General features: G+C 39.1%; 1 protein-coding gene across 1 annotated transcript in view; it reads left to right on the top strand.

Moving 5' to 3' along the window:
- Positions 1 to 25,973, top strand: part of oma1 (OMA1 zinc metallopeptidase) — a 30,513-nt gene extending 4,540 nt beyond the window's left edge. The window contains exons 2-8 of the mRNA XM_077220383.1: positions 1,952 to 2,180; positions 2,447 to 2,620; positions 9,996 to 10,103; positions 11,945 to 12,073; positions 13,578 to 13,652; positions 15,758 to 15,907; positions 23,711 to 25,973. Coding sequence (XP_077076498.1) covers positions 1,952 to 2,180; positions 2,447 to 2,620; positions 9,996 to 10,103; positions 11,945 to 12,073; positions 13,578 to 13,652; positions 15,758 to 15,907; positions 23,711 to 23,974 — 1,129 coding nt within the window. The 3' untranslated portion in view covers positions 23,975 to 25,973. The remainder of the gene's footprint in view (positions 1 to 1,951; positions 2,181 to 2,446; positions 2,621 to 9,995; positions 10,104 to 11,944; positions 12,074 to 13,577; positions 13,653 to 15,757; positions 15,908 to 23,710) is intronic.
- The last annotated feature ends 489 nt before the right edge of the window (positions 25,974 to 26,462 follow it).

Genomic DNA, 26,462 nt, shown 5'->3' with positions numbered 1-26,462 from the left:
AATTCAGAACGCACGATCAGCTTCAACGCGCTCTGCATATGATCGGAAATGGAGTGTCTTTGAGCGATGGTGCGCACACAGACACATCGTCCCTTTTCTCCGTTCTGTCGCGGATGTATTATGTTTTCTGCAGGAACTTTTGGATAAGGGCAGAAGCTTTTCAACTGTTAAGGTTTATCTTGCCCCAATTTCTGCGTGTCATGTGGGGATTGACAGAAACACTATAGGTCAACACCCGCTTGTATGAAGGTTTATGAGAGGTGCACGGCATTTGAACAGGGTTTCAAAGCCATTGATTACGCAGTGGGATCTGTCTTTAGTCCTTAACGCACTATCTCAGCCCCCTTTTGAGCCTAGAGAGAATGTTGAATTAAAGCTCCTTTTTTCTAAAGGCTGCTCTATTATTGGCTATTTTGACCGCAAAGCGGGTTAGTGAACTTCACGCGTTAGCGGTTCATAACTCCTGTATGTAGTTTGCTATGGATTACTCGTGAGTAACTCTCAAAACGAATCCAGCGTTTTTGCCTGAAGTTAGCGAGTCAGCTCTCGCCTGTAAACAGGTGGATTTACTGGCTTTCCATCCGCATCCCTTTTCCTCGTCAGAGGATGCGTGGCTTCATTGCTTATGCCCTGTCCGTGCGTTGCGTCACTATGTGGACAGAACGAAAGCACTTAGGAAGAGTAACCATTTATTTGTTTCATGGGCTGATTCTCATAAAGGGAAAAAGAAAATGTCCCACTGGGTAGTGAAAGCTATTATATTAGGTTATAAGGGCATGGCTTTCTGTCCTCCGCAAAGTCCTCTTTCCTCGAAAAAAGTAACACTCGTTGTGGTGTGTTTATCCTACATACATCACTGAGTTGGTTGACATGCCTGCTTCGGACAGTATATCTGCAATACGGAAGTTGTCTATATCCCATAGTGAGATGCCGAGCAAATGTTTGAAAGAGAACTTTAGGTTACTTACGTAACACCGGTTCTCTGATAGCATGAGGGAGGTTTCTTACCACACTTCCCTACTTGCAGTGCACGGAGAAGAGATATGCAGAGAATGAAGTAGGGACCAACGGCAGTGATATATATTAGGGAGGCGGGACTCCACATCACTGTCGTGATTGGTATGTCAAATGACAGACCTGGTGTGATTGGTACTTCCAGGATCAGTCATGCCCAGAGGCGTTTCCCATAGTGAGATACCTCACTCATGTTATCAGAGAAACCGGGGTTATGTAAGTAACCTAAAGAAGCTTTTACACTCCAATTCGAATGTAAGTCCCTTCTGATCAACCAGGCTGCATCTATTTGATCAAAATGCTGTAAAAACAGTAATATTGTAATTACAATTGAAAATAACTGTTTTCTATTGTAATATTATTTAAAATATAATTTATTCCTGTGATCAAAGCTGAATTTTCAGCATCATTACTCCAATCTTCAGTGTCACATGATCCTTTAGAAATCATTCTAATATGATGATTTTCTGCTCAAGAAACATTTCTGATTCTTATCAATGTTGAAAACAGTTGTGCTGCTTGATATTTTTGTGGAAGCCACAGTGATACATTTTATTTTCAGGTTTCTTTGAGTAGAGTTTGAAAGAACTGCATTTGTAAGAAATAGTAAAGAGTTTTACATTGTTATAAAATATTTATGTCACTTTTGATCCTTTTAATGCATCCTTGCTGGATAAAAGTATTAATTTATTTAAAACAATCTTTTGAACAGTTGTGAACATCACATACACATTTGAAAAACTTACAAAAACCTGCATAACATCCACCTAAAGTCCTTTTATACAGTCCCCATTTATACTTGTCTTTACTGTGGTTAGTAAATGGAGAGCGTATGGCAGGTCATTGACTCCAAGGTTCTTGGTTTTCCATGAGGGTAAAATAATATTTAATGATAAGAACTCTGTTTCAGAATTCTTTTGTCTTTCTTGGTCTCTAGGAGTATCAGAAAATGGTGGATGGCCCTGCCAGCCAATAAAAAGCAGCTGGTTCGTGAATGGACATGGCGTCGACGCTGGCACTTGTTGGGAGCTGTTTCGGGACTGCTGTTCTTCATCTCTCTCCTTTTTCTCACCCACCTGGATGAATCTCCTATTACAGGGAGGACCCGACTGCTGTTGTTCAGCAAGGAGGCCTTCATGGAACTGGCTCAGTCCACTGCAGAAGCGGTACGCCTGCTCAAGTCACCACAACTTGTGTAGTCAGTTTACGTTTTGTATTCAATGTAGTTACTATGAATTTATGATCAACACTAATACTTCCAGAGCAATAGGTAAGTCTTATAATAGTGTATGCAAATGGTTGGATTTGGTCCAAACATTTTTGATTTTATTGTGCTATGGGATACTATGAAAATTAAACTTAGAATATCTCAAGTAATTTAATTTTATTTCATGGGCTCTTGCTCCTCTTTCTCCTTTATTGTGTCTCTCAGTATATGGATGAGTTTAAGGCTTCTCTGATTGCTCCATCGGACCCCAGACACCAGGCAGTGGAGCTACTGGTTCAGACTCTGGTAAAGAGTAACAAGGATATTGCTGAGATGTCCGCTGTCCCCTGGACCGTCCATGTGGTTGACGGCCCACCAATCAACGCATTTGTTTTGCCAGTGAGTCATATTTGATAACATAATAACCAAATTGTTTGTCTAATAAATATATCAACTAGAGCCCGACCGATATGGATTTTTGGGGGCCGATGCCGATACCGATATTAGGGAGTAAAAAAAGCCCGATACCGATATATCGGCCGATATTATTTATGTGTATATTATAATACAGTAGCAATATTATTTATGTGTATTATAGTACAGTATACCAGTCAAAAGTTTGGACACTTTCCTATTGGTGTGTACAAACTTTTGATGGGTACTTTACACAGTAGCTATAAACAGAATAAATATATTTTATAAACACGTTTTGCAATGATCACTCAAATGTGGTAATCAAACACTTGTGTGACACAGATATGTAATGGAGGCAGGGGGAATGATAGAATGAGAATTATACAGCTGAGCTGTAACCAAACTAGTTTGCATTGCATGTTATATTATATTATATTATATTCTAAATACTGTTGCATAATCTTCACTAACGACGACTTTGTCTTTTAATTTAGTCATAACTTGTATCAATAAATATATAAAAAGTGTCATTGACAAAACCTTATTATCTTCTATTTTTACTCTTAATTCCTCTAATCTCTACCAGTGGAGGAAGAACTCAGATCTTTTTACTAAAGTAAAATGAATAATATCATAATGAAAACGTTTTTAATTACATATGTACAGTACTTTTATACTATTTTAAATAATTAGTAAGCAAAATGTACTAAACGTGAAACTAGGCTACTCTTAATGCAAAATGGCCCTATATAAAGTGTTATAATTATATACATTTTTGGAATATTGCTTGATGTTGTAACGTAGCGTTATCAGGCAGAATGAGCTTTAACACGGTGTCTACACGGCCGTTATTGCTCGCGTCGCAACAGCTGTTTACCCGAGACAAAGCAGAATCAGTTTACTGTCGGAGATCGCTCGCGCCACGCATTTTAATCAATGTTTCATCAACCAATTGCCTTAATAAATAAGAAGAAGGCCTAAATATAGCAGACAATATAATCAGGACTTCTCAGCTGCGCGCTTGCAATAGTCACAAGCTCACACAATACGTGACAGAGGCTTGTAGCAGAGAAATCAATTCTGTGAATTACACTGCGCAAATCACAAGTAGGCTACTACCCACCGGATGAAGAAGGGTTGGCTCTCAGTCTCCACAGGCTACATAAAATATTCATTTTATTTTATTTTATTTTATTTTTCGTGTTTGCATTTATGAGGAAAAAACAATGTTACAGACGCGACAGTTCAGCACTACGGACGTGAGCGCTCTGAAAGCGGCACTAATGCTTTGAAACTTTCACATAGACATCAAACAGAAAGCACAAAACCTTTCGTTTCAAAGTGAATTTCGTTTTGTATTAATTGTATCTTAATTTTAATCAATGTTTCATCAGCCATTTGCCTGGATTTAATTTATAAGAAGTAAATTTAGCAGACGATAGATAATCTCGACACGGAGGCGCCTGCGGGTGAACTGGAGCTCGTCTCATGAACCGAAACTCAGCGTATAGACCTGAGAATTGAAATATATCTATATTGAAATGTCTACTTTTAAACAGAACAATTCAAAACGAAAGACAGACAGACTCATGTAATCGTATGAAATGTGCATTTCTCTCTGGCGCGCGCTCACTGAAGATCGCGAGTCAGCATCGTCAACTTCATCTTTGGCTGACACTGACTGAAAACACTTGTTTATTAATTGTCACAGTGTTGGGTTTGTGTTCCCCAGGTGTCCACTAGAGGTCCTCGTTATCACGGTGTCCTTCACTATTGACTTCATTTCCCAGCATTCTGTCTGTCACTGTCACTCATCAGTTCATTGCACTCAGCTGTTCCCCGTCATCATTGTTCCCAGCTGTTCATTGTTAGTCTTGTTAGATGTGTGTGTATATATTCCCTGTCTGTTTTAGTATGTGTACGGAGTCGTTGTATTTTATGTCCCCACACTTCTGAGGTTTGTTTCTGCTCGTTTCTCGTTTTTGTTGTTTTGTTCTTGGATTGCTTTTACGGTGTTTGACCCTTGCCTGGACTGGATTACGTGTACGGATTACCCATTAAACATACAGCATTTGGATCTACTGTTTCCTTGTGTGTGTGTCGTGACAGAACGACTCCGTCAACTCAGATCCAGCGGTATGTTTTTTAACATCTCCTCCCCAGCTACCGAGCGGGAGAGAAGGGAGTTATTTAAGGGGACCCGATTAGTCAAGTTTCGCGGGACCCGTGGAGGTCGCAGTGGAGGAGGTGGTCGAGAGACTGTTCACGTCCCGTCTGCCCAGCGAGAGACTGTTCACGTCCCGTCTGTCCAGCGAGAGACTGTTCACGTCCCGTCTGCCCAGCGAGAGACTGTTCACGTCACGTCTGCCCAGCGAGAGACTGTTCACGTCACGTCTGCCCAGCGAGAGACTGTTCACGCCACGTCTGCCCAGCGAGAGACTGTTCACGCCACGTCTGCCCAGCGAGAGACTGTTCACATCACGTCTGCCCAGCGAGAGACTGTTCACGTCCAGTCTGCCCAGTCAGAGACTGAGCACGTCCAGTCTGCCCAGTCAGAGACTGAGCACGTCCAGTCTGCCCAGTCAGAGACTGAGCACGTCCAGTCTGCCCAGTCAGAGACTGAGCACGTCCAGTCTGCCCAGTCAGAGACTGAGCACGTCCAGTCTGCCCAGTCAGAGACTGAGCACGTCCAGTCTGCCCAGTCAGAGACTGAGCACGTCCAGTCTGCCCAGTCAGAGACTGAGCACGTCCAGTCTGCCGAGTCAGAGACTGAGCACGTCCAGTCTGCCCAGTCAGAGACTGAGCACGTCCAGTCTGCCCAGTCAGAGACAGATCCGGAAATGCCCATTTGTGTGGCCGCCAAGGCACTTACGGACTATCTGGAGCGTCTGGCTCGGATCCTGGACATGCCCGTGTCTGCTGTTCCAGAGCCGGAGCCAGTGTCTCCTGTTTCAGAGCCGGAGCCAGTGTCTGCTGTTCCAGAGCCGGAGGCAGAGCCAGTGCCTGTTCCAGAGCCGGAGGCAGAGCCAATGCCTGTTCCAGAGCCGGAGGCAGAACCAGTGCCCGTTCCGGAGCCGGAGGCAGAGCCAGTGCCCGTTGCGGAGCCGGAGGCAGAGTCAGTGTCTGTTCCAGAGCCGGAGCCAGTGTCTGCTGTTCCAGAGCCGGAGGCAGAGCCAGTGCCTGTTCCAGAGCCGGAGGCAGAGCCAAGGCCTGTTCCAGAGCTGGAGCCAATGTCTGTTCCAGAGTCAGCGCCTGTTCCAGCGCCAGAGCCAGTGTTTGTTTCTGTGTTTGTGTCTGTCCTTGTGACCATGTCTGTTCTAGTGACTGTTCCTGAGCCGGTGTTTGCAGTTCCTGAGCCGGTGGCTGCTGCTCCAGAGGCAGAGCCAGTGCCTGTTCCAGAGCAGGAGACAGAGCCAGTGCTTGCTCCAGAGCCAGTGTCTGTTCCAGAGCCGGAGGCAGAGCCAGTGCCTGTTCCAGAGCCGGAGGCAGAGCGAGTGCCTGTTCCAGAGCCGGAGGCAGAGCCAGTACCTGTTCCAGAGCTGGAGCCAATGTCTGTTCCAAAGCCAGTGCCTGTTCCAGTGCATGAGCCGGTGTCTGTTCATGAGCCGAGGTCTGTTGCTGTTCCTGTGCCATGGTCGCCCTCGCCCTGGCCGCCCGAGGGGTCTTCACCGCCCTGGCCGCCCGAGGGGTCTTCACCGCCCTGGCCTCCCGAGGGGTCTTCACCGCCCTGGCCTCCCGAGGGGTCTTCACCGCCCTGGCCGCCCGAGGGGTCTTCACCGCCCTGGCCGCCCGAGGGGTCTTCACCGCCCTGGTCGCCCGAGGGGTCTTCACCGCCCTGGCCTCCCGAGGGGTCTTCACCGCCCTGGCCTCCCGAGGGGTCTTCACCGCCCTGGCCGCCCGAGGGGTCTTCACCGCCCTGGCCGCCGAGGGGTCTTCACCGCCCTGGCCGCCCGAGGGGTCTTCACCGCCCTGGCCGCCCGATGGACTGTCTGCTTCGCCCTGGCCGCCCGATGGACTGTCTGCTTCGCCCTGGCCGCCCGATGGACTGTCTGCTTCGCCCTGGCCGCCCGATGGACTGTCTGCTTCGCCCTGGCCGCCCGATGGACTGTCTGCTTCGCCCTGGCCGCCCGATGGACTGTCTGCTTCGCCCTGGCCGCCCGATGGACTGTCTGCTTCGCCCTGGCCGCCCGATGGACTGTCTGCTTCGCCCTGGCCCCCGGCTAAACCATCACCCCCTGTTTCTGTTCCCTTTCATGGACCTGGCCCCCCATCCCTCCCCCTGATCCTCCACCATTCCACCTCCCTCCTGAACTCTTGTGTTGTGTGTTTTGTCTTGGAGCGTCTGGTAGCCGCTCCGTAGAGGGGGGGTTATGTCACAGTGTTGGGTTTGTGTTCCCCAGGTGTCCACTAGAGGTCCTCGTTATCACGGTGTCCTTCACTATTGACTTCATTTCCCAGCATTCTGTCGGTCACTGTCACTCATCAGTTCATTGCACTCAGCTGTTCCCCGTCATCATTGTTCCCAGCTGTTCATTGTTAGTCTTGTTAGATGTGTGTGTATATATTCCCTGTCTGTTTTAGTATGTGTACGGAGTCGTTGTATTTTATGTCCCCACACTTCTGAGGTTTGTTTTTCTGCTCGTTTCTCGTTTTTGTTGTTTTGTTCTTGGATTGCTTTTACGGTGTTTGACCCTTGCCTGGACTGGATTACGTGTACGGATTACCCATTAAACATACTGCATTTGGATCTACTGTTTCCCTGTGTGTGTGTCGTGACATTAATAAACAATTAAAATGTCTCCTTGCTGTATTTGTTGTATTCATAATCATTATTTTTGCCAGTTCTTGTGACAGCTTTTAAGTGCTTTATTGGCAGCGCCACCCTTACATGAATCACCGTACCCGCATTTTTTAAAATATTCATTTATCGGCCATTATAAATGCCGATACCGATAGTTAGGAAAATGCCTAAAATCGGCCGATAATATCGGCCCGCCGATTTATCGGTCGGGCTCTAATATCAACTCTATTCAATTTAAAGGGTCACTTTCTTGTTTTTTTTCCACGTATAACTTTTTCTTCTGCCAATTTTTAAAAGCAACTCTGACATCCATCTCAGAGTTTGCATATACTGTATGTGTATAAATACAGACACACACATATACATATATAATATATATAAATGTTATATATATACATTTATATAAACTAAAACTTTAATGTTAGATGCGATTAATTGATTTGACAGCACTAATAAATACACAAATAAATATATAAATTCGGTAGCACTTTATTTTACAGTCCCGTTCCCCATGTACATACTATGTACTTATTATAGTAATTACAATAACTGGGTAATAACAAGGTACTAACTCTGAACCTCCCCCTAAACCTAACCTTAACCCATGTAGTTACCTTATATTACCATTACTTTCTTTGGTAAGTACACTGTAAGTACACGTACTGTAAAATGAATAAACCAAAATTTAAGATCTGAATCTGAAATATTGATACTGTATTTGAGAGGAAAATTATCACAGTATATACATCGATATATACTATCATTAATCATTTTTGGTCAGTGATTTTTTTAAATGAAATGTAATGATCCTAATTCAGCATTATATATAAGGATATATATAAGGATGCATTATATTGATCAAAAGTAACAGTAAAGAATTTTATGAATTAATTTTTTTTATGAATTTTATTTCCATCTGAAATAAATGCTTTAAAAATGTCACAGTTTCCATAAAAATATTAGACAACACAACTCTTTTCATCATTAATACTAACAATGTTTCTTGAAATGTAGTTTGAGCAGCAACTGAGCATATTAGAATGATTTCTGTAGGATCATGTGACTCTGAAGACTCGAGTAATGATGCTAAAAATTTAGCTGTGCCATCACAGCATTAAATTACATTTTTAAATACATTCACAAATTGTAATATTTCACAATATTATTGTTATTGATCAAAAAATGCAGCCTGGTTTAGAATACAAGACTTTAAAAATATTTCAAAATCTTACCAACCCCAAACTTTTGAACGGTTGTGTGTATATATCCCTAACTTGTAGAATAGCACAGTCTTTGTAAAAGATATACTGTATAATCATATACAAAATATAGATATTTTGTAACCTGATCTGCCCTGAATCTTGAATTGACTGTTTGTGAAATTACCTAAACAGTTTTGGATATTTTCTTTTATGAGCTACACTCACTCTGTTTCCTCGTACAGTTTAGTACTTAAGCAAAGAGAGAGGATGTTCTTAAAGGGATAGTTCATCCAAAAATGAAAATTCTGTCATTAATAACTCATTCTCGTGTTACACAGTACGTTTGAGCTTCTGCAAGAACCAATGAAGTTCTTTTTTTTTTTGTGTTACATTTCACGTTTGAGCTTCTGCATGAACCAATGAGGTTCTTTTTTTTTGTGTTACACAGCACGTTTGAGCTTCTGCAAGAACCAATGAGGTTCTTTTTTTTTGTGTTACACAGCACGTTTGAGCTTCTGCATGAACCAATGAGGTTCTTTTTTTGTGTGTTACACAGCACGTTTGAGCTTCTGCATGAACCAATGAGGTTCATTCTCGTGTTACGCGGCACGTTTGAGCTTCTGCATGAACCAATGAGGTTCATTCTCGTGTGTTACGCAGCACGTTTGAGCTTCTGCATGAACCAATGAGGTTCATTCTCGTGTGTTACGCAGCACGTTTGAGCTTCTGCAAGAACCAATGAGGTTCATTCTCAGGTGTTACGCAGGACATTTGAGCTTCTGCAAGAACCAATGAGGTTCATTCTCAGGTGTTACGCAGGACATTTGAGCTTCAGCAAGAACCATTGTGGTTCATTCTTGTGTTACGCAGCACGTTTGAGCTTCTGCAAGAAGCAATGAGGTTTGTTCTCGCGTATCAAGCAGGTTTGGTTGAGCTTCTGTTTATGTTCGCTGATCAATGTTTAAATGTGAATAAAAGCCAAATTCCATCTGTTCATCTTATGAAGCGATGGAGTCTCTTCAGAAAATTGTGACTAAACGAATCATTTCATATAGATTAGTTTTACGAACTCTTTATGAACTTTTAGAAGCATCAAAGTGGTAGTTGTGTAGCTGTCTATAGAGGGACAGAAAGCTCTCAGATTTAATCAAAAATATCTTAATTTGTGTGCCAAAGATGAATGAAAGTCATTTGGAATGACATGAGGGGAGTAATTAATGACAGAATTTTCATTTTTGGGTGAACTAACCTTTTAATTCACTGCACATGATTAAAGGAAATCTTGAGACTGATTACAAGAGAAGAAAATTACTCTGATTTCACAGCTGGAATGATTGTGTGTGTGCGTGTGTTTCAGAATGGAGAGATCTTCGTCTTCACAGGAATGCTGCAGGCTGTAGCAGACATTCATCAGCTGGTCTTTATACTGGGACATGAGATGGCTCACGCTCTGATTGGTCATGCAGTAAGTCCCGCCCACACTGTCAGACCCCTGCACAAAAACACCCGATTGGACACTTGTTTTTGTAATTTTATCAGAAACCATCTTAATTTAGTAATTAATTATGCTAAAAGTAAAATAACCAAGAGCATACTATTCATATATGTAAGTAATCTCTCTCTTAGGGTCATTTCGATTTTAATTTAAATGTATATGAGTATTACATGGTCCGCTATCTGCACACACTGTCACATGGTTGTAGGGCCCGTGGACTGTCTCTGGCCTTTATAGTGTGGATCAAACTAAATTTGTACTTCCTTTGCTGTGTCTCTCAGCTTTTTTCTGGAAGTAAAACACCTTTCATTAGATTCAAGTGCTAGCTTTATCTCTTTTGCGTGCATCATGTTTGACTTTCATCTCTGCACTTGGTTTAAATGAAGAGAAGTAGGCATCCTGTCTCAGAGGCACTAAGCACTGTTAAGGGTTCGGTTTAAAGAGATGTTTTAGTTTCAGAGCTGTTGCATCACTGCATGCTTATGGGTCTGGTTAGAGTGAAGGAGCTTAGCACTCATACGACAGCTAACATGGTATGGCTGTGAAAAACTAAATTGATTCAGCCCATTTTTCTGTGACACTGAACATTCCCTTTAAAGCCAAGCTCACATTATTAGACTCAAGTGTTTCCTTAGTTATTTTAAGTCAGCAACAAGCTGACTCTCTTATGAGACTCCTTCTGATTTGTAGATACTACAAACCTGCATGCACACTGTAATCAACGATTATTTTATTCTGGGATCGTAGCTACAGTTGAGAGGAAAAACAATCTCAGTGTAATTGATGCACATGATTTCTTTCATATTCTTTCTGTTCAGCAAAGGCTATTCAATTGTATCGCTGTTTCCACAAAAAAGCAGCACAACCATTTTTAACATCGATGATTAGAAATGTTTCTTGAGCAGCAAATCATCATATTAGAATGATTTCTTAAGGATCATGCGACACTGAAGACTGGAGTAATGATTCTGAAAATTAATTACAGTTTAAAATAGGTTAAATTAAGTTACTTTAAACGGCAATAATATTTCACAATAGACTGTATGATTGACTAATAAATGCAATTTTGGTGAGCATAAGAGACTTTCAAAAATATTTTAAAAAATCTTACTGACTGCAAACTTATTAATGGTTGTGTATGGGGAACACAAAAGATGTTTAGCAAAATGTCCAAGCTGCTATTTTCCACACAGCAGTAGATTGCGAACAGTAACAGTAAAGTGGCTCCAAAAAATTAAAAAATATTCCATACTTGTGAGGACCAAACCGAGATTTAAATTTCATAGTCATTAAAAATTGTATTTAAAAGAGCAGCATAGACATTTAATAAAACTAAACTTGTTATATTTAAAAGAATAATAATGGGAAAAAAACACACACATATGAGTTTTAAGGGTGAAGAAACTGAAAAGCATACATTTTAATGCAAGTAAGCTATATTAATAGGTTAAAAAAGGTATACGACTTTATGCCCATGCAGATGACATAATTACATAACAAATCTGCTTTGCAGCATGTACCTGGCCACTTTTGGACATGTGTTTTGGCATATCTGTTGCCCTTCTTTCAGTAGAATGGGAATTGTAATTACAATTCAGTGTGATTTATTATGTCTCTCATCTTTAAATTGCTTGTTTCTTTTTTTTTTTTTTCTACATTGTTCCTAATTGGGCATGCTGTCAGAGAATGGGCTGCTAAGCAAGAGTAAAAATGGTTCTTAACACCAAAATACAAACAAATTAGCATAGCAAATAAACGACAAAATCAACAAAGACAGAAAAGCCTGTAATGAATTTCTTTCTCTTTCTCAGGCAGAGCAGGCCAGTTTGTCTCACGTGGTGGACCTGCTGTCTGTCGTCCTGCTAACGGCGATCTGGGCCATATGTCCTCGGGACAGTTTAGCTCTGCTGGGCCAGTGGATTCAGGGCAAACTAATGCAGGTGACAGTTGACCTTGTGATCTCTGTTTTAGCCTTTTTCAATAGATTCCTAATCTGCCTTCATTCCACATGTTTTCACTGAAGTATCTTGTCATCTTGAACCAGAGATGTTCACAGCTAATCAAGACACTTCATTTTGCCAGTCTGTTTGAAATAAAACAATTTTTTTCCCCCTCTGTTGAACACAAAAGAAGGTATTTTGAAGAATATGGGTAACCGAACAGTTTTCGGTCCCCATTGACTTCCATAGTAAGAATAAAAACACTAAGGAATTCAATGGTGCCCCACAATTGTTTGGTTACGGACATTCTTCAAAATATCTTCTTTTATGTTCCACAGAGGAAAGAAATTCATACACATTTGGAACAACATGAGGTTGAGGAAATGATGACAGAATTTTCATTTTAGGGTGAACTATCTGTGAACTATCCCTTTAAGACAATGATGGGACTCTGTTTACGCAAACACTCCTTAAATATTGATTCTAAAATCCCTAAAAGACCATTTAAACACGAATTATACTCCTCCTCTCAAGCTCAAAGTAACCTTTTCAAGTACTCTCTCACCACCATTATAAAACAATAACAATATCTCAGAGGAGATCTTATTTGGGTTTCTAAGGACTTCAATTTGAGGTTAGTTTAAATTCAGCTACATTTATTTGTCTTCTAAATGGATATTGAATTAGCATTTTCTGAATCACTGTGCAGCATAAAAAAGGCCCACTTTCAATGTAATTGTACTTGTTTTTCTTCTAACAGGGTTTCGTACACGGTGCTTAAAGTATTTTAAGTCCTGGAAAACCCTTGAAAACAGCCATATTTACAAAGAGGTACTTGAAAAGTGCTTGACTTATTTAAATACAAGATATATATATGAAACTTAATTTTTTTGAAAAAGCACAAATGCAATCTTTTAGCACAAAATTAACACTGCAGCCCATCTGATAAACCCCCATCAGACCTTTTCTCGATACAAAGTACACCAACATTATAATATAAAATATTATTTATTGAGCAATAATAGATTATAAGCTTTGTATTTAATATATATTATTTAATACGTTGCAAGATGTATTTTGGATACCTTATATCTGTAATTTGAGTTAAAAATATTATATTTATTTTATAAAAAAATATATTGTTTGATAAGTGCGATCTCTGGTTGTAGTCGTTGAAAACCAAAAACTAGTGCTTAAAAAGTCCTTAAAAAAGTCCTGGAATTTCTTTATACCGTATCTGTACAAACCCTGTTCTACCATGTTCTGTCGTACTCCAGAATTTTCATCCCTTTCTGTCCTTGTTTTTCATCTTCTTTGCCTATTATATTTAAAATAAATTACATTTTAATGGGTGGGCTTTTTATCTCCTAGTCATTTTGTTCTCCAAATATGGTTCACTTTATTATGTCCATCTTCCTGTGTTTACCCAATATAACTCCTGTGTGCGCTGTCAGAATAGCTCATTTAACTGCATATTCTCTCATTTTCTCTGTCTGTGTTGTAGTTCTTATTTGACCGGCCCTTCAGTCGTAAGCTGGAGGCAGAGGCGGACCAGGTTGGCCTACAGCTGGCTGCTAAGGTACTGCAGATATTATCAGATTCTATACACAGTCTTCTTGTAGCAACACCAAGCTTTTGGTTCAATTCCAAGGGAACGCACACTGATAAAATGTCTACCTAAAGTGCACTATGAGTTCTGTTTCAAATTGTAAGCAGCTTATATGTTTATTCAGGTTTCAGATTGTACAGTGCGTGCATAAGCAGCGCCGGGCTGTGTAGCAGAAGTGCAGCTGCAAGTAGACTTTCGGTGTTAAGCCTATTTTTCACCTTGTAACTGAATTTGTTTGAAGAAAAAAAACTGTCTGTCAGGCTTAGTGAAAATTCCATGAATTGGCACAGACAACACTTTCTGTTCAGTTAGTTATTTTAGTCATCTTTATACACTTAATAGTATTTATAAATATTTTGAATTAGCTTTTTTAATTAATTAAAATTTGTTTAGTTTTTTGTTTTCTATATAGCTTGAATTTTTATTTCAGTTTTAGTAACTTCAGTACTTTAAGTTAAATGTATTCATTAATTAAGTTTATGGTTTCCATCTAATATTTATAGTTTATTTTATTTTAGCTCTAATTCAATTACTGAAAACTATTTGTAATAGTTTGTTTTAGTTAACAATAACCACACTGTTATATCTATGCTTTGGCATAGGTTTAGTTTAATGTGTAGAGCATGTACATTAATTGGCATTTAAAGCATAAAAAAAGAAAATATTTCACTCCCCTCATACATAAATTTGATTGCATGGTGATTATGTTTGTTGCAGTTAAATCTGATTCGTTCAAAAACTGCTGTGTGTGTGGTGTGAAACAGGCCTAATCCGCATTGGCGCCTGACAAATGTAAAAAAAAAAAATTAATATGATAATGATCTGTAAGATGTTTTGTTATATGTTATATGTTTTTTTTTCTTAGGTGGTTTTTCTTTTTACACCTGGTATTAAGAAACGTTTTCGTCAATCCTATCCGAGTGTTACGTTTTAATGATCTACAGTAAAATAGAGCAAGCTTTAGTGAAAACTAAGTCAATATTTAATGACTGCAATAGTAATGTCTAGATAGAAATGACATCATAAGTGAAAAACATTGATAAAAAATGTACATTTACACACAAACTGACAAACTTTCAGACACCTTTATTCAGACGTCTTTATCCTTTATTTATCTTTATTTTCTAACGTTAGCTCAACTTGTCACAGACTGGAAAGCACAGGATTACACATTTGACCGGATTGCTTTCGTAGTGTAGCTTTCAAGTGGTCGAATGTATTCGAACGACCACAAAAGAGCACCTTACCTAATGCGTAAACATTATGGGAAGCGCGTTAGCCAGACAGGGTTTAAACTTTGTCGGATGAGGACCTAAGTTTGGTTTGAAGTAAAATAACGTAGGAGTGCAATGTTCTCTGACCATTCCTGATTTTTAACACTTGGTCTTGCGTCTGTCAGAGCAGAAACGAAAGCTGCTGCTTTCTGTACGTTTTTCCGTCGTCTCCGTCGTTCATTTGTAAATTGCAAATAAAGTAACTTTTGAAGTCATTCTTAGGTATTAAACACTTCAACTCTATGCCACTCTGAATAAAAGCTGTATAACTATTAACTTATGATGACTAGAACACAATTCAGAGGAACCTGCTGCATATCAGTCATTTATAGCCCTAGTATCCTACATGACCTCTAGATGGCACTGTTTCTTTACAAACTGCTTCTTGGAATGTGGCAATGGTCTGATTCACGGTGTAGTGCTCTTCCTGTCAGCATGTCTCCTCATCCCATGCTTGGCATCATTATGGAGAAACAGTCAATTCCCTTCTATCTCCTATAGTAGTAATAACTGGCCGCCCGCTGCTCGTAAATGGGCCCAGATCCGGCCTGACACAGCCGGCTCGGTGAAGGACCCAGGCACGTTGCATGGCTAGCTCGACTCAGTCATGATTCATGCTGTCCGTGAGCCAGCCTGCTCTCGGCTTTAGCTCCAGCTGATGACGTTGTCCAGAGCTCCGAGCGCCCCTCGGGTTGTGTGCGTGTCATCTCCCTGTTTGCTTCCTTTGATGACGGCAGGGCTTTAACATGCCAGAAAAGCATCTCTTTATGTGTATTTGAGATTTGTGTGCGTTTCTGACAGGCGTGTGCTGATGTGAGGGCGGCCACAGTGTTTTGGCAGCAGATGGAGATCTATGATCAGTTGAGTGGCCAACCAACCATCCCCGAATGGCTGTCCACACACCCTTCCCACCAAAACCGTGTCAGACAGTTGGACCGCCTTGTTCCTGAGGTAAAGCACACAAAAGCAAATACATGCATCATTAGACATTAGTATACAGGTTTATATGAGTGAAACCTTTCCACACAAATGCTAAACCATAACATGTACATCAGTATTAAATTTATGGTGGTATTTGAATTGATCTCATAATAAAGAACCGTAGCATACTTATTCTCAACCATGCTAAGCTTTGGCACCCATGCATCATTTACCAGTTGCATTCTCAATCCTATTTCCCTGTCCTTCCTCATAATTTCCAATCTTCTCTAAAAAAGTGGCAAACATATGGACTGTGAGGACTAAAAGTACCAGTTAAAGTACCATATAAAAGGAAAAATCAATTATCAGTGTATTGATCAGAAAATGTAAATAATAGGGCTGTGAAAAGATTAAAATTTTTATACTTAATTTTACAACCAATCGCACACTTAACATGAAATTAAGCATACACCGTTTATCGTCATGATTTGCTATATCTAGAAAAGTAAACCATTAGATTGAGGGATGAATCTCACAAAACTGTGTTTTCCGCAAGCTTTTTTTTTAGGCGAATTTACTAAGGTTTCTTTCCAAAAAAGGACACCAAATAACCAAATGATATGTTACTCATGGTAAATCAAGGATATATATAACAATGATTAGTTTGATCCAAACAGTTGCTCACCTGTCTAATAAAACACGTAATATATTGAAGCGTCTTTGGTGTTTTCATGGTTTCTATGGAAGTAAAACTGGAAATTGAGGGTAACGCGAATATGACGACGCAATGACACTGGTTAAATTGCTGATTTCTAAGGATTTAAAATTTGGAAGCATTTGGGATAATGTACACAAGACAACAAAATATATAACATTGTTTTATGGTTTTTCAATAATTTAATCCAAAAATTAAATTATATTGTGTTTTTAAGTGTTATGTACAATTGTCAGCACTTGAGCTGCATGAACTCCTCAGATTTGTATATAACCTGATGGTCATGTTCTCCATTCTGATTTGAGATGATCCAAAGAGCCATCTTGAGCTTTAATGGAAGCAAGGAAATAGCTTCGTAAAGCTCTAAGAAAGACTATTGTTTAGTTATATGATAAGATCGTTCATATGACTGGTGGTTTCAATACTACTAACGCACAAGTGGAGAGCTGTTTTCTGTTTTTAACTTAAGGAATATGTCCTGGGTACTCGGTTCCCTTGATTTAAAGAGTCAAGAAACACGCACCGTAGGGCTCGCAGACACGTCTGAAATCCAGACTCCACCATAGCTAACAAGACGTCTGGAGACCCCTCTGCTCTGGAGCAAACTCCACCTTCTACACACATGCCTTAGACCACGTTCATTGTGGAAATGAACAAATAAATGCTCTACTGCTGGAGGGGAAAACCAAACACAAAGGCCTGGAGGATCCATGAAACTCAACATTCATATGGTGGAATCCTTAGATCAGTACAAGCAGCCACAGAAGAAAGCCTTCATAAGTGATTGAATCTGAATAATTAATGTGAGCTTTTATGCGGTACATCAAGATATATAGTGCAATGCATGACAGTGATTTGTTGGAGCGTGAATTGAACTCCATCAAGATCTTATGCTTGATTCTGAACAACTGCAATTTCCTCTCATAAAAAAAGAGGCTACATTCATGGCGGCAGTCAAATAATCATCCTAATGCAAAAACTGGATTGAGGAAGTGTTTGTCCAGGTGTCACCCAGCCTGGGGTGGGATCTAGTAATTGGAATATATGCCCTCCCAAAACTCTGCCTTGCCAACGCAATCAGTTTTTAGTGTTAATCTGTTTTATGCGATTTTGTGCATTGATTACAAACAATCTGAGGCAGTTGAGCGGTTTGATGAAGTGCTGTAGAATACCCCAGCCAATCAAAAAATAACATCAGAAAATTGAAGTATTTTTCTTTTGTAAGCTGAAAGTAACGGCGCAGCGAGTTATACACTTACGAGGCACTTCAGTCTGTTGTGGAAAAGCAGAGGCTGACAATCACACGAGCCAATACGGGCAGAAATATTTGCTAGCTATCAAGGTGTGAATTACAGGGATATCTTAATGAATATCTTCATATTTACTTGTAAATCTGAATATACATTTCTATAGCTCCGACTCATTTTAAAGTGTCATTTGGCCGGAAATGGGTCATACAATTTTAATACCTGAGCAGTTCGCTATAAACAGTTTGCTTATTTAAATGTGCATTTATTGCATGGATGGAGCAAAAATATAATGTCGTTTATAAAATGCATATGCATAGTTCTGTTGAAACCTTGTCCTCTTTGGCTTGCTGTTAACTGATTTTATGATCTAAACTATCTGCTTGAATAACAAATAAGAATGTGCTGCTTATCTTTCAATTAGTTAGCAGCCATTCACACAGAATCATTTTTTGCGGTTAAAAACTTGAGACAAAGGTCAATGAAGCGAAAATAAATGCAAGATCTAGAGACACTTTAAAAAAGGAAAAAGTATAAATGCCAAGTTCTGTCATGAAACTCTAGATGGCGCAGGCTGATGAGCCAAACTGATGATATACACAGAATTTACTACTTGGAACAAGCTGATTGGTTCATGTCGCATCTGCCGCCAATGAGCTTGCAGTTTGCAGCCCATTTTTAAAGTTCCTTCGAAACCCTCCACTTTCCCCAGCTCCATCTGTATAGATCTGCTATGGGTAATTGACATATACTATTTGTGCAGCAGCAGCAGTATGTCTTACACGGTCACAGCAGTGCATCGGCGTATGTATTGGCTGTAGCAATTTCCTGTACTTGCTCTTCAGCAGCAGCAATAATTTATAACAACAGCAATAATCAACAGCAGAAGCAGCGTGGCAGATCTATTCCGCCAAGGCCAAATATATTAACATTGTCATATCCATTACCATGCTAAAAATCTGCCAAGAGTTGTCATGATAGAACTTATTTAATTTGAGAGGCATGTTTTTAGAAATCCATCCATGCATCCAAAGGTTTCCTGAAAGCACAAAATGAACCTGCTTTTGTTGCTGTGCTCAAGTTTCAGGCCTGAGGTTTTTGTTTGATTGCTTGGTCCAAATCCTTTATAAATTCCACTCCACTTGTCTAAATTGTCTTTTTCATAATGTATTTTTTGGCTTTGACACCTGTTTGCATCAGTGCCCCTGTAGCGCTGCTGTAGCTGGGCAACTCGGGAGGAAAACAGAAATAAATCAACAATTACAAATCAGATTTACAAATTACTAGGGTGTGTATTGAGACAAATTTCATGATTTGATTCGATTTCGATTCAGAAGCTTGCTATTCGATTTCGATTCGATATTTAATATGTAGATATATCAATTATTTTGGATATATATCAGGTTCAGTTCCCTACATGGCCAATTTTATCAAGGGAAAAAATCTCAACTAATGCTGTAAACTATACATGGTCAAAATTAACTGATTTGCTTACAAACACTTAAATTACACTTAGGGAAGTTTTTATAATAATGAAGTTATAATACTAGTAGCTTTACAATTACATAATTATTTCTACTCCAATTATAAATTATTATGAAATTATAAAAGTTTGCACATTGCTTGTGTGATATCCACTGACTCACCTTCGTGGTTTAAAATGTAAATATGTAAAATTTCTTTTATCATCAATTGCTCACAAACTGATGGACAGAGTTTTAGATTTTGCACGCGTCATTCCCTTTGATAAAATCAAGAAAATTAATAAATAAATGAGTAAATAAACAAGTACGCTAAATCAGAAGATGTGATGAGAAGCTGAAGTCCGCAGTGATGTCATAAAAATCTGTGATCCATTTTAGCGGAAGGGAGATACTGTAAGTTTTGAATGTTTATATCTCCTAAATGCGAATTTTGTCATTGTTTTGGAACACATTCATAACCTTAAGGCTAACATATTCATACTAAAAGATAAAAAAATTACATTTTGAATTTCAGGTGGCATTTAAGAATCGATATCAGTTTGTAAAAATTATAATCGATTAAAATTGAGCAATCAATATTTTTTACCCAGCCCTACAATTTACATTTACATATCTAAATCATTTTTTTTTAAGTAACCTGTGTGATATTAATTGGTCTTTAAAATATTTTTGTGGATTATGTGTATATATGTTGCTCTGTTGTGTACCGGATATGTATAAGTGTAGTATATAGGCTATGTTAATATGTTAAGTATCTGATGTTAGGCAGTAGATGGAAAATTATAAATCACTTTTAAGAGTCTTAAAAATAAAAAAATAAAAAAATCAGGCACTGAAACACCTACTATAAAATGATGAAATATTTGCTATTTACAATATGTTGCTTGGAAAAACCCATCACAATTTACAGCTACTGCCGTCAACAGAGAAAGGCAGATAGTGTAGTTACAGCATCCACCAGTAGGGGCAAAATGGATGATGCCAACCCTTAACCACTTGCTTTAAACAAAGAGCTCAGATTAACATACTGTTTATCGAGTAAACTGTATAGTGTAGAACAGCATGGGCAGTCTTCTACAGGAGCATGTTCTCTCCCCGTCACACACCAGCTGCGGCAGAAGGTTGTGCGTCAATGTGTGAATTTTAGTGGCATGCAGGGCCCTTACTTGACCTTGAGCTTGAACTCTTAACAGTCCTGCCTGCATACTCACACACTCCAAAACACATAAGCAACAGATGGCCAGGACACTAATTGTCCATCAACTGTAATGCGTGTGTGTTTCTGTGTTTGAATGGAAGCTATTACTCCTTCGGGAAGTTATTTTAAAACGCCCTCCATCTCTCTCTATTCTCACCCTCTTTAACCTGAGCCAATGGAGAGTCATCCTCCGTGTTCTCGCTAATGAGAATTACCGTGTATGCGAGTGTGTGTGAGAGAGAGAGAGAGTGTCTGTCTTCTGGTGCCTGTTACAAGTGAATTTTGAAGATGTCACCTTTATAAGAGTGACTGTTTGAGAGTAACTTGTCTGACTTGTCAACTAAGTTCAGATTTCCATGAGCAGGTTGACGTGTATGTGGACAAGACCTGCTTAAAGACTTTCACATCAGTGAGAAAGATGACACAGACTTAAAATTGGATTTTTGTTCAATTGGATTTGTATTAAATTAATTAAAATAACAGTATATACATATGTGTGTGTATATGTTACACGTTATATTTGATATGATTAATTTTATGTATAATAATATAAATTATAAATTATTTTCATATGTTTATCATATTTATAATATATTTACACATATTTAGAATTTATTCAACCTGGTTTCATCCTTTACTGGCATTGTTTTTGAAGCTAAATTCCTTTTCGAACAAAGAAGGAAAATAGAAACATTTGCTAATGAAAATATTCTGAAAACGGTTTAGTGACTTAGCACCAAGCAAACTAGATGTACATTAACAGAAATCTTTTTCTTCTTTGTTTTAATCTGTAAAATAGTCAGTACTTGTTACTTTTAAAGAATGCATCTATCTTCTTTTTAAAACTTTGGTCGTAAGTATGCTACTCATGTGTCCCTCTTGGGTAATTGTTTTCAAGCTTTATTCCAGCCACTCTTTCATTGAGTGTCATTTGTTTTGTAGAGTTTCCCTAATGGCCTGGTTCTCAAACATTGCAGTGTTGCTTAAAACTGCCTGTCTTTCTGGATTGAGTGTGTATTTAGCAGCTCAGATATGTTCTCCCTTGGGCAGATGGTTTGGAAATTTAATAATAATTTAACTAGAAAATTCTTTACGTAAATTGTCCTTTGTGCTAGTGCTCGTTGTTTATGTTTCAAGAGGCATTATTGATCTAGTATTATGAGGGCTGTTTCTTCATCACCCCTAATGGAGGTCAGAGGTTATAGTTCAGGGGTCACTAGACAGAAAACAAATCAGTCTTCGTAAATGCATGTGGATGTCTTTAATGTAGGAGATCATTGTTAGTGATCCATCCATCCAATAACTACTTCAAACCATCCATCCGGATTTTATGTCACTATTTCCATCATTCCATCAATCAGGGACGTCACTAGGCCCTTTTTAGGGGGGCTTCAGCCCCCCTAAACTTCTGCATAGCCCCCCTAAAAATTTGGTGATTAATATACACAAATTTGTGTTCGCTTCAGTCTTGTTAATCAGATTCAGCTCATTCTTCATCTTCAATCCGCAGCAGCGCCGAGCAGAGAGCACGTCAGAAACAGAGGACAGGGTGTGTGTGTGTTCATCTGAGCCTCATTGGTCTGTCGCTGCTCGTCAATGTCAGGATATTTGAGATGACCAATCAAATCAAAGTAGGCCGGCTTTATGTTCACAGACGCTGCTGAGTGCGAAATCCTCAAATTTTAGCAGAGCAACTCGACGCTTCAGTGTACGATAAAGTGCGACTGCGAGATAAGATGTAAGTAAGTAGTAGCTAAACTTAACGTTTCATATTTGACAGTTTTTTTTAGGTCATTATAAATGTTAAACGAATGACAAAAAATAATCTGGCAAACTAATATAACGTTAGTTTAATTTCGCCATCCACATGAACTGCCTTTGTAACTCATGTAACGTTAGCCTGCCCTAATGTTATAATTAGTTTACTGTCGTTGTGAGGGGACAATAAACATTAACATAGCCGTTTTTATCATGTTAGGCACATGATTAATAATGAATGTGTACATATTGAGAATATAATACAAATTGTAGCCTTTTGTAAATTAAAAAAGCTCAGCTTTATAGGAGGGAAAGAGAAAGGGCAAGATGAGAAGACTGAAAAAAAAGAAAGGAGGATGGAGATGAGGAGAGAGCAGGTGTTGACAAATAATTTACTGCCCGCTGACATGGTTTTAAAGCTATTTCTTATCCTTTTTTTTATGGTCTTCAAACGTCTAGAAATGCACATATCAGAGAAATACAACATTTGAACCCCCACCCCCATAAATTTAAGACCTCTTTGATTATAAAGCCCTGTCTATGGCTCTGATACAGAGTGAAATTGTAAGTTGTTTTTAATTATCTGCTTTCCTTTAGCTACGTTTTCTTGAGGTAAAAAGGGGGATATTTTGGTTTTCTATGGAAAACTGTAGCAAAATGCAAGAAATGGTTAACTTAGCAAGCTAATCAAATTTCACTATGACCTTAAAATTCTGGTTCTTGGGTTAAACTGTATGCAAGCCAAACTACACAGCGAAATTACACTCTGATTGAACCAATCCACAGCGCAGTTACAGTAATTAGTGTAATTAAATAGCATTATGTGGACAACTTATCTTATATAGAGAGGAATTAGATCAGTATGCTATTACTTTATCATACATTTACATGAGGAGACAGATAGCATTTCAGTCATTGCTTATAGAATAACTCATCAGGAGTAAAGTCTGGCCTAAGTAAATTTCCCCATGCAGCTTTGATATGTCTAAAAGCTAACATTACAGTAACTTTTCTTTAACACAGTAGAAATGGAAGAAGAGGATATGTCTGTCACGTTTTACTTGTTAACATCTTGGTTTCTTGACTGGTTGTTGAGATAAGTGTAGCTCTAGATGTCTTCCAATCCTAGTGACGTCCCTGCCATCAATCCATTTCTTCGAATAACTATTCCAATCCAAATTTGATGTCACTATTTCAATCCATCTATCCATTCATCTATCTATTTTTTTAATAACTTTTCCAATCAATCCATCTAGATTACATATCCATCCATCAAGATTTGTTTAAAACTCTTTCCCATCCATCCATATTTCTTATCACTACACTGTCCGTCCGTCCCGTCCCCTGGGTGGAGATGAGGAGATAGTAGGTTTGTAGGTCAAAGCTCAAATCCATCTGTATTAATCTGTGTCATTCTCTGTGTTGTTACAGGCTCTGGAGCTCCGTGCACGCTGTGACTGTCCTGCCCTCCCCGAAGTTGACCCCCGTGTGGTTTTTTACAAGAGCGTTCAATTGCTTCTAGACAAAATTGAAAAACAAGAGCTGATGGAAAAAGAGGAAAAGATTGAGAAAGAGAGAGCTGGAGTCATGTTGCCACTCCCTCAAACCCATCCCGTCCCGGCTCAGGGGTCTCAGCCCCAGCTGGGGGGAGTGCTGGCCACATCCGCTCTGTCACAAACTCTGCTTAGCAAATGAGACTTGATGAAATGTGACTGACAGGGACAAATTCAAGCTTTTTCAAGTCTTGAGAGGATCGTCGGATAAAACTGGACATAAAACTACACATTTGATACCTACGTCAACTGCTGTGATAATAGTCTGTGAGATTATTTGGAATAGGCATATGTACATCATTTGTGTGTGATGCTTGAGTTTATGCCCTAAATTCAAGTATCCGCTGCAGTGCGTTCGTGTTAATAATGAAGCAATTCTAAATGGGCTTTTAATTGGATTTAATGATGTTATTAGCATAAGACCCTTGTGCAGTTGAATGCATTATGGTGTATAGTACATTATTCATCAAACATCTGCCTTTGCTTTAATGTCCCCTATAGGTTTTATGCTGTGATATAACTTGCTGTATGGCAGCTAATGTCACTGATTTTAAAGCTGCATGGAGCTGTGAACACAATTCATTATTTAGATTATTTGTCAATGGCCAGCTGACGCCAAATGAGCCCAACGCTTGCGTTTTTGGCAAGTGTTGATTTTATTTTTTTATATGCACTGTAGGCTTGGGCGGTATCCAAATTTTGATACCGTCAAACCTCCTCCCTATTTTACCGGGGTATACGGTATTACCGTGACTAATTAAAAATTATGACATAAGGCTCAGACAACGTCACCAAACTGTTGGCTTGTGCCTACACCGTTCAGAAACTAAATACCAGATCGGGCAAAAAAATAATAATTCAAGGCCAACCCGTGCACGTTGTGTCTGATCCCGGCTGACGGCATTAAATGTAATATGAGCCGTAGCCGTATTTAGACTTGACTATTTTTAATACGTGGGCCGTTATAATATGGTGGCGCCAAATAATTTTTTAACCCAGTTGCTGAGGGGGTGGTAGATATAAATACTATTTATAAATGACCAAAAATGGGACAATTAATAATATTTAATTATTTTAATTATGACAATTGTATTCATTTTATTCATTAATTTAAATTAAATTAACAAGCAACAAGCAAGAAGTGCATTTGTAAATCCGGTGACACTCGTCCATTGATTTTTATTAATACAACTTTTCTGTCAGTGCTGCAAAGATTAAGTTGACGATCGCCATCTCCTAGTGAAGGCGCATATATAGAGAGAAATGCAAATCATGGATTACATAATCAGAAGGTATAGGCTAGTCTTTTTCTTTTCGTTTTGAATTGTTTCGTTTAAAGAAATTGACGATTGATATCTCCGTAGTGAACGAGCCTATAGAGAGAAATGCACATCATGGATTAATCAGAGAGTATGCTGCCTATATTTCTTTTCCTTTTGAATTGTTTCGTTTAAAGAAATTGACGAATCGCCATCTCCATAGTGAACGATAGAGAGAAATGCACATCATGGATTACATAATCAGAGAGTAGGCTAGCCTATTTCTTTTCGTTTTGAATAGTTTCGTTTAATTTGATGATCGCCATTTCCGTATGTAAGTGCCGGTAATGAGGGTATTGAAACTGATACCGTTGCTATTTTAAGACCCCGCGGTATACGATATTACCGAAATACCGCCCAACCCTATATGGATGTAAAGAATATGAGACTGAAATTACACTCAAGATAAATGAATTTCACTGGGCAATGGTTAATTTTTCAGCACCTTACAAAGTATTTTGAGTGAATGATATTTGCTTTAATAAGTATACATTGTTATATAATTGGGGAATTCAGGAATTGATTGGCCCAAAACTGAATAAGGTTTGCAGTGAATTATGGAGGGCTACTTCCCACATGAAATACCACCAGCATCCACTTTTGGAGAGGCTTTTTGATCCAGAACTGGAGGTGAGTTCACCCTCAAGAGCATCTCATTGTATTCCTGTGGTAATGTTTCCTTTGCAATTCTGTGTTATTTACTGTCTTTTCCATATTTGTTAAATTAACATTATCAAATATGAAATTACTGTTTTTGCTGCTGGCAATGTTTTAGAAAGACTGCATTACTTACAACAGAAGCCTTAAACAACTGTGTACAAATTGCGTTGAACACTGATTGTGAGTGTATGTTGCATTTCTACCTGATTTGCATGATTCCTTTAGTGAATAAGGTCCAAAAAACGCAATCCATGTGTGCAAATCAACAGCATTATCAGCAGGGGCCATCCGTTCTTAGTAAATTCACCCGTGTTTGTTTGCTTTAATCATATTCAGTCATCTTTATCTGATTTTACAGGAAGGATTCAAACTATTTAATTTGTGCTTCCATTCAAAGGCAGGTCATAAAACATCTAAGCAAGCAGACATAAAGCCAGCCAATCTGCTGCTGCTGCTTCTATCCCTAGAGGCCACTTTTTATAGAGTGATGTACCCGTAAAGTGCAACATGTTTCTGTCTGTCAGACAAATGTGACGCTGCACTCTGGGCCTCTAACGAGGGAAAATGTGGAAGGAAAAAAGCACCATATCGAAGAAAAGAGTGATGCATTTGCTCTTACTGGGCAGATTTTTGAACCGATGGCTATATTTG

This window comes from Siphateles boraxobius, unplaced genomic scaffold, assembly GCF_051911475.1.
Source record: "Siphateles boraxobius isolate OS27281-9 unplaced genomic scaffold, OSU_SipBor_1 8, whole genome shotgun sequence".
Taxonomy (NCBI): Eukaryota; Metazoa; Chordata; class Actinopteri; order Cypriniformes; family Leuciscidae; genus Siphateles; species Siphateles boraxobius.
This window is presented reverse-complemented; position numbering and strand designations above follow the sequence as displayed.